The sequence below is a fragment of the Physeter macrocephalus genome, chromosome 11 (genome assembly GCF_002837175.3).
Source record: "Physeter macrocephalus isolate SW-GA chromosome 11, ASM283717v5, whole genome shotgun sequence".
NCBI classification, from domain to species: domain Eukaryota; kingdom Metazoa; phylum Chordata; class Mammalia; order Artiodactyla; family Physeteridae; genus Physeter; species Physeter macrocephalus.
Genome location: NC_041224.1, coordinates 144,719,845 through 144,729,143, shown reverse-complemented (window position 1 = coordinate 144,729,143; position 9,299 = coordinate 144,719,845). Strand labels below are relative to the sequence as shown.

At 44.7% G+C, this 9,299-nt stretch overlaps 1 protein-coding gene across 1 annotated transcript; it reads left to right on the top strand.

The window, feature by feature from the left end:
- Window positions 1-1,322: 1,322 nt before the first annotated feature.
- GPHB5 (glycoprotein hormone subunit beta 5) lies at window positions 1,323-6,336 on the top strand. Its single transcript, XM_007124454.3, has 2 exons — window positions 1,323-1,654; window positions 5,872-6,336. Exons 1-2 carry the CDS (start codon window positions 1,394-1,396, stop codon window positions 6,058-6,060), a joined length of 450 nt encoding a protein of 149 aa, XP_007124516.1. The 5' UTR covers window positions 1,323-1,393; the 3' UTR covers window positions 6,061-6,336.
- Window positions 6,337-9,299: the final 2,963 nt, after the last annotated feature.

Sequence of the window (9,299 nt, the reverse complement as noted above, 5' to 3'; positions counted from 1 at the left end):
TGTTTCGAAGGAAAGTTGTGGTTACCGCGAAGGAAAATCTAATCCATCTTGCCCCAGTGCACTTGGTCTCCCAGAGCCAGGTGAACTACCTTTGACTGTTTCCCTAGGATTATGTCACCCACCAAGGTAACTTTCTGTTTCAGTAGGCGATGTTAAGAAACAAAACAACACCCTTTAAATTAATCACTTTTGGAAAATAGAGAATGGCTTTATATCCCAAGGCTTTGAAGTGTTTAGTGGTTTCTGTAAGGCCCTGCCTCTCTTTTGTTTTGATTGACGAGACCTTTCCTATATATTTGAGCAATCAAGCAGCCCAGTAACAGAGGGTAGAGGCATTTACCCAGAGCAAACCTGTACTGTTCGTTGTGACTTTCCAAAGTCTTGGGTGCAAGTTTCAGCTTTAAAGAAGAGGTAGCTCCAGTAAAATCAGGTAGGTGCTTCTCCATACTTGTGACTTCATTCTACTTGAGGGTAAGTCCAGATAGCCTTGCTAAGGTGCCAGATCAGAAGTAGGAACTGGGAGATCAGTTTGGGAATAAGTAACTTTGCAGCCAGTTTTAAGTCATAATGAATTGGGGGTGTTCTATAAGTGTAGTGTCCACCCTCATTTCAACATCTAGATATGTTCCGTCTGGTGGGCCAAGCATGAAAGGAGTGATTCTGGCTCCTGAAAAAGCACAGGAAATGACCAAGACCCAGAGAAGATAGACAGTAGATTGGTAGTTGACTGGGGTTACGTTTTAAATACCTGTGATGCTTTCCATCATTTGGATTTAAATTCACTCACTACGAGGTGCCTATTAGAGTGGAGGTTAGATCAGAGGGAATTTGTAGCAAGTAGGACACATTCTTATGAATGGCCACCAAGTCAGGTGTGAGGGTTCACATCTGCATATCCAAGTTTTGTGGTGGGTTGGGTTAGTAGCAATGCGTATGGGGCATACAATTATTGTTTATTTACCTCCCCCCCCTCCATTCCCCATCCATGACATTGGAAATATAATTGTGAGCAAAGCATGTAACATAATTCCAAATACCCTGATCTGAATAAAAAGAATTTGTGTATATTCCTGTATTATGTTAGGATATGCATTACTTTTGGTGTTACTCATATTCTGTGTTCATTTTGAAGAGACGACTGGGACAAACTTCTTTCACCCACAAGTCAAGTCCAGCAGGTGGAATGCTATAAGGAAAAGCCTGAGGATGCCCTTGGAGGGTTGGATGTCTAGTGAGCTCAGTGGGTCCATGGAATCCATACTGGAGCCACTTGGAGGAAACTTTGGGCATTTGTGTTGGAGTTTGTGGGCCTTTACAATTTCTTGGCTCATTTCTCCTGAAATGCTAAGAGCGATGTCCCTTTGATAGCTACCAACACATTGATGGCAGTCCCATGGAGGCAGCTGGATCTGTTAATAAACTCTTTTTCCTCTCCCTCTCGGGGAACAGTATGAGGCTGGCATACCTCTTCCTCGGCCCCGCGGCCCTCCTCCTCCTGGCTGGCTGCGGCTGTGTCCTCAGCACCTCCGGCGGGAACCTGAGCACGTTTGTGGGCTGTGCGGTGAGAGAGTTTACTTTCCTGGCCAAGAAGCCGGGCTGCAGGGGCCTTCGGATCACCACGGATGCCTGCTGGGGCCGCTGTGAAACCTGGGAGGTGAGTCCCAAGACAGGCCTAGGTGGCAATGCCTTCAGGGCCAGCCCCTTGGCCTGGTTCTTAAGTATTCACTTTTTAATCAAATGAGATAGAGCTGGGGTATCTACATTTTCCTGTGGATCAAACAAACAAACAAACACAAGACAACTACATGGTATCCTCCAAAAATAATCTGAAAGAAACAAGATAGTGCCCTTCTAACAAAGCATTGATAAAATTAATTTGATTGACACAAGGTTGTCTATTAGGGAATCATCTCTGGGAGGTCAAGATGTGCTATCTTTCAACCTATTTTATAGATAACATGGAAGAATTCAATTGGTGGCTGACTGCAGAGTCATGTAGGGGGTCAGTGGAAAGTTCGGAGTAAATTCTTGGTGCAAGCTTGTAACCCAAACTCTTCCCTGTATTCCTCCACCAGTGAAAAAGCCAGCCAGTTACCGAGAGAGGCCCTAAGCTAAATAGCAGGCGAGGGCGGGTCCTCAGCCCCTCCTTCAGTGCCTCATCCACAGCCCTGCTCTCTTCCCACCCCCTAGAGTAATTCCTGGGGCCCCTCAGGGATTATCACTGACAGATCCCTTAAGGCCCTTCATATACTATTATATCCAGCTTTTTAAGAGACAATACATTTAAAATGGGATAAAAATCTCAAAATTAGAACCCTACTGGGCTGAGAGGAGGAGATGTTTGAGGCATGCGGAGAAACAGGGCCTTTCAGCATCCCATCAGATCACACCATATAGTGACTGCTGCCTCTTCCCACTAGGGCTAGAGTTGGCTCCTAATGAAGCACTAGATCTGATTTTGTCACCGGGACTCCAAAAACTGTTAATGACCACCAAGTACTGCAAATTCAATAACCAACTTTTAAGGTCCTCAGCAATATGGCATCTGCCTGTTTCCCCAGTGACTACACATATTCTTAGTTCTGCCTAAGAGACTGGATTCTTTTTTTTTTTAAACATCTTTATTGGAGTATAGTTGTTTTACAATGGTGTGTTAGTTTCTGCTGTATAACAGAGTGAATCAGCTATATGCATATGTATAGCCCCATATATCCTCCCTCTTGCATCTCCCTCCCTCCCACCGTCCCTATCCCACCGCTCTAGGTGGTCACAAAGCACCGAGCAGATCTCCCTGTGCTATGCGGCTGCTTCCCACTAGCTATCTATTTTGCATTTGGTAGTGTATATATGTCCATGCCACTCTCTCACTTCGTCCCAGCTTAGCCTTCCCCCTCCCCGTGTCCTCAAGTCCATTCTCTACGTCTGCCAAGAGACTGGATTTTAAAGGTTTTATTCAATGCTCTTCATGAAATCATACTTTTGGTCCTTTTCTCATATTCCTGCTCGTGTTTATTCCTCGGTGCCTGCCTCCAGTGCCCACTCCTCTAAGCCTTTTCTGACTCTCTGCTCAGCGCATGGCCATCGTCTACTTTTTGTCTTATTTCCTCCCCCCTCCCCACAGTAGGTTTTAAGTTTTTTGAGGGTAGAGGTTCATTCCTGTGCCTTTCACAGCTCTTGTCAAATGACATGTACAAACAAGGCATTCGATAAATGTTGAACTATAAGGGATGGATCCCCTCCTGGAGTCATACATCCTCTCACCTAACTGAGCCAACTTAGAAGTCCACAAGCACATGAGAAGACACTGCCATTAAGAAAAGTATCCTCCTATTCAGGGACTCAGAGAGCAACCTGCTGTCACTTGGATAAAATTATGGCCCTGTGATTGGAATTGGATTATGGTGATGAAACCTCTAACTTAAATGAAATGACCCCACCAAGTTCGCTTTGTTTTTTTCCATCATTCGGGGGCTTGAGACCTAACAGTAAGATGAAAATTAGGTTGTTGCAGATACTGTGGCTGTCACATGACATCAGACTTACATGGGGAAACTTTCTTGTATTCAGGGCGTGGTCTGGCAGTGCCTTCCCCTGCTCACAGCTGTGTCAGACTATTTGGAGCTCTCTGTGGGCCAAAATCTCAAGTTACCATTTCCCCTTAATTCAACCCATCTTCTCTTGCCCTTATAAATCAGTGAACGGCTTTAGTTGGGTAATGGTCACCCGCAGGAAGTTAGGGACTCTGCTCTCACTGGAGAAATGGAAGCTCTGAGACTATGAAAGAGCGAGATTCTCCTTAATGTCAGCCAGCTTTTATTTATGCCTTTACTGTGCTCTGAAAAGGGAGGTTACATCTAGAAAATAAATAAAAGAATGAGATTTAGTTTCCCCACAATCTGAAAGTTTCTGAGATACAAAGCACTTATTTTTGTTAATTTAACTGGGAAGGCTGTCTGAAAATAAGGGTGTTCATGACGACAAAGTGGCTGGATTTACTTTGAAGGTGGAATTATTGCTGAAAATAGCCTTTGTTCCTGGTCTGGGTTTAGGGTTACCAGAGTTAGCAAAAAACCCAACCAAACCAAACCAGGAGGCCACTTAAATTTGAATGTCACATACACATAAACAACTGTTTTTTTCTTTTTGATATAAGTCTGTCCCATGCAATATTTGGGACATACTTATACTAAAAAAAAATAGTTGTAGATTTGATATTCAGATTTTACTGGGCATCCTGTATTTTATCTGGCAAGGCTGCCTGGGATTCCAGATTACTGAGGGTAAGAGGACATGAAGCGAACTGAGAAAGGGTAAAATGTTACCTGAGAAATAGGAGGAAGAAGTGCCTATTCAGTTCAACTCTTCTACATGGTCCTTGACAGAGGCAAAGCCATTATTTCCATGACATGCATGTAAGAACTACATCCTGGGCCTCCATTAAACATATTTCATTTGCCCTGGACAAGTGAAGCTGTTGTCCTCGGAAAGCTTGTTGGTTGTTATTTTTATTATCATTGAATACTTCCTTTCTCTTATAATTGCTCTGATAAGAGCAATAGATTACATTTACTGAACACTTACTTGGTGCTCGGCAGGTATTACATACACCATCTTACCTTATCTCCACAACAAGGCTGGGAGGTAGGTATTTTGTTTTACAGGTGAGGAATCTCAGGCTTCAAGAAGTTAAGTGGATTTTCCAAGGTCTCCAGCAAGTGACAGAATAGGGATTCAAGCTCAGTGGCTCTGACTGCAGGGTCGGAGATTTTAACTACTACTTTGTGCTGGTTTCCTGATCTATATGCTCTGTTTATCAAAATGAACTTTGGAGGCACAATTTCTAAAAGGTGAAGGAAGTGAATCCCTCGATTATCAGAACCAGCGCACAGGGCATTCAGGAACCTGCCTTGCTCTGTTTTCTTTCACTGATTCAACAAATAGTTGTTGAGAACCTCCAGGGTGCCAGGTATCTCTAGGGAGTAGAGGCACAGCAGTGAGTAAAACGGGCAAAAATCCCTGTCTTAATGCAGTTTTCTTTCTAGAGTGGGAAAAATACAACACAAATAAATAAAATGCATAATATGTCACAGGGTGTTGGCAAATGCTACGGAGAAAAATAAAGCAGGAGGAGGGAGAGGAAGTGTCAGCGTGGGAGGGGAAACTTGGCGACTTTAAATAGGACGGTCAGGAAAGGCTTTCCTGGGAGGGTGATGTTTGAACAAAAACCTAAGGTTGAAGAAGGAGTCAATCACAAGGGAGAAGAGCTTTCCAGGCAGAGTGACTAGCGAAGGCAAAGGTCCTGGGGGGGCACTGTTCCTGGTGGGTTTGGGGAGAAAGCAGGAGACTGTTGCAGCTCGAGCGGAGTGAAGAAGCCAGCAAGACGGGGTCACTGGGGACATGTCAGAGGTGAAGGTGCAGGGAAGGTGATGTAGGGTCTTGAGGGTGATTGTTAGATCTTTGACTTTTGCTCCGAATGAGATAGGAAATCATAGAGACTTTGAGCAGAGGGGAGATAGGATCCTACATCTTAAAAGGATCTCTTGGGGCTCCCCTGTCATAAATAGACTATAGGGGGTAAAAGAAGAAGTGAGGGGACCAGTTAGAAGGCTTTTGCAATGATCAAGACTCTTCATTTGCTACGTATTTATTTAGTACCTACTCTGTGCCATGGGCTCTTCTGGCAGTTCAGGATACGAGAGTGAACAAAACCACCTCCCTGCTTTCAGGAATTTGCTTTCTACTGGGAGGAAACATATTAGCAAACAAAGAAATGAATAACAAGCTAGTCTCTGATAGTGATAAATGGTACCAAGAAAATGAAACACGATGCTATGTTCTAATGGGTTTTCTGTTTTCTACCTGTGGGGACAGAAGCCCATTCTGGAATCCCCCTACATTGAAGCCCATCATCGAGTCTGTACCTACAATGAGACCAAACAGGTGACGGTCAAGCTGCCCAACTGTGCCCCGGGAGTCGACCCCTTCTACACCTACCCCGTGGCTGTCCGCTGTGACTGCGGGGCCTGCTCCACTGCCACCACGGAGTGTGAGACCATCTGAAGCTGGGCGACCCTCAGAACACAGCTGGCGGCCTGCGGCCTCACGGACCCACCTGCACGGGCAGCACAAGCAGCTATACCCCCTGCACTCAAGGACTGTTTAATTTCGACCCTACTCGTGGAGGAGGTTACCTGTCTCCCTTCCCCGCCCTCAGGCGCAAGGCCGAGGAAGCATACTTATGCTAAAAATGCAAAACAACCTTTGTGCCTTCGCTAAAATAATTTCTCTGGACCACACACTGCAAATTAATTTTTCTTTACCTTGAATCTCAGAACATAATTCATATATCACAACCCTCCTCCAATTTGGATTTTTAATAAGCCAATATTTTAAATGCATTGGGCATAATTAGGAAATGGGCCTAGAAAGACTTTAAATTCTCATGTCTTATGTAATGACGGGGCTCCAACTGGATTTATGATTAAAGCGCCAGAGATTAATAAAACCAATGTTTTAGTCCTCATGACCTCCAAGAAAATCCAATTGCAAGCTCCCTTAGAGAAAATACTTTCTTTTCCTTTTAACTGAGCAATTACCGACACAAGAAATAGAGACTGCTCAGATTAAAAAAGGGAGGACGATAGAGGCTCAAACTGATAGGTGTCTGGATTTGGGTGATTCTTCTCCCAAGCAAAAATTCCCAAAGTCCCTTTAAGATCCTTATAAAGAGCCCCCTTTGTGAATAAAAAAACTCAGAAAAAATATGTAATCAGAGCTATCATATACACTTAAAAAAAAAAAACAACTTATGAAACTAAACTCATGTTTTTAGACTCATGTGATGCTCTCCCAAAGCCATGCCCCAAATGATCAATCACAATTATTCTTTCCAACGGGGCATATTTTAAATTTAAATTGTAATTTTTTAAACTCAAAAGTTTTACATGTTTGTAGGGGTAAAACTGTACTGCTGACTCAGAGGAAAAAGTCTGTGATTGTCTAGCTCTTGCCCTCGCTAAAATCTTACAGCAGCTGATTCTCTGTGACTTTTAAAAAAAAACACTCTAATGTTACACAGGTGTCTTTAATTCTGACATTTTTGGGGTTGAAATGAACCTTGTTCCTTTTTCACATTATGCCAGGAAAATCTGTATTAATGCCAATAAAGCATGTCCTCTGTCTTTTGAATTCATGAAAACTTTCAAAAAAGTCTTTTTCATCTTTAAGACCCTTGGAATAATAACAACAGCACACTTAAAATGAACTGTGAGGTTATTTTTACTTGCACATTAATTTAGGATGTCATATTTAGTAAGGGACACCGACTGGGTACCATGAGTCCCAAAGGTGGCTCAATCTGTATTCACATCCCTGGCATTTCGTCCCTAGGAACCAGGGGTCCTCCTTGAATGAGGAATCAATGAGTCCCCATGAAAACAGTAAAGCAAATGTTAGGATTGATGGTCCAGGACTGGGATGCTGAGGTGGACGACCAGGAACAAAGGACAAGAGCAAAATCCATCCCAACCTTCAGTGCAGATCTGTTGGTAGGCAGGAGAGTCACTGTAACATGAGAAGTACTTGAGTGCCTTGGGGTCTCTGCTGGGGTGGAGGATGGGGATTAAGGATAATACTGGCTGGCACCACTCAGGTGTTTTCAACCCACCCCTAAGAACTTCCCTCAGGCGTTTCTGGGAGAAAAAGCTACTTCTTAAAGAAATTTAGGGAAAAAAGCAGAAGCAGAAGAGCTTGCCAGAATTTGAGAAAAGATGATTGTAGCATCCTTAAGGTTCCTGGTGGGAAACAAATGATATACTGCGGTTGCATATTGAGGAGAATTCGATGAAGAGACTATTTACAAATGTGAAGACAGAGTTAAGGAAACCCACAAGGGGGTGGTGAAACACTCCTCAACACTTGTTTGAAGCAATGGGTAACCTAGGGTGAAGGACCAGGAAGAAGTGATGATCAGGCCCCAAAGACAACAGTAGGAGGGGAATGCCTGACAGGGGCTGTGGCTTTTCGTAGGAGGATGCAGCCATTACCAATCTGAGGCCTGGGAAGGAGGGAGGTGAGCAAATACTTCAGCCTCACTCTGCTCTCACGCCCTGATCTTCTGCCGAGGCAAATGGGAAGGCAGAGAGTCAGGGAGCCCACTGGTTCAGCTCATAAATGTTGGCAGCCTGGGAAGCAGGTAGGAGAAGAGTGGATCTAAGGGGGCCAATGGATAAAATCACCCACAGGTATCTTTTGGGAAGCTTAGCCGGAATGCCATAGGCAGTAGTGTTGGCCGCGAGAGCCATAAACCCTGCAGCATCGCAATTACTAAGACTCTTCTGTGATGAATTGGGATGGGATACACGTGGAAAGGTATGTGCTGGCTAATACAATATTGACAACATTTGAGAGAGGTGGGAACAATGGTAATTATCAGGACTGTGGATTAATTGGTTGTTGAGTGCAATCAAAGCACTCAGGGCTCTGATTGGCCTGAGTGAAAGGGCAACGAGGCTTCAAATGAAAGCCTCATTGCAAGAGTCTCTTCTCCTGAAGCTGGAGGGCAGACTTTGCTGAAATTCCGGCCTCAGACCTAATCGGAAGAGCAGGTGAATCATCAAAAAGACTGAATCCATCACCCTGGCAGTCTCCTATACTTAAGGTCCTCATAGGGAGGGAGCGGGACACAGAGACCTGCAATGAGGACAACCCCTAGATGAGCTTGAGGTTCCCTTGCTGAAGGGGCCGGCTCCTTCCTAGAGGAGGCCAGCCTCCGGTGCCTGGAGACCAGGCTGAGGCCCCATCTGAGGAGGCTGCTTTACATGATGATAACTTGCCCTCCTCAAATACCATCTGCAACCCCTCATTTATGCTACATGGATAGTTAGGGTCAAGTCTCAGGATGACCCGGCTGGGGAATGACTTGCTCTGTGGTGGGAGGAATGAGATTTTCCATTGAAGGAAACTCAGGACTTGACTAATGCAGACATGGATCCGGGGAACGCGCTTGGGAATGGATCTTAAGGGTGTCAGATGGGATGAGGGGGAGGGTGGCAGAATATAAGCCCGGATAAGAAGAGTTTATTGGGGCATTCTCTCATGACTCAGGATTTAGCATCTTCATAAGGGAAGCTGGATCTCGTTCCAGTTTGCCGCTGGGATGGCTCCCTAAAGCTTGGAGGAAATGGTGGCTTACATGAACGAAGAGAAGACCCCAGACTGTCCTGGCAGAGTATTTGAGGACTAAAGGCTCAGAGAAGGGGACCTGCTATCTTCACCTGGAGAGTTCATTGGATATTCCC

Bases quoted from the DNA above. Each gene is read 5' to 3' on its own strand.
- GPHB5 (XM_007124454.3), top strand. From the start codon at position 1,394: ATGGAGGCAGCTGGATCTGTTAATAAACTCTTTTTCCTCTCCCTCTCG. The intron at 1,655-5,871 runs GTGAGTCCCAAG...CTGTGGGGACAG, and splicing joins GCCGCTGTGAAACCTGGGAG to AAGCCCATTCTGGAATCCCC.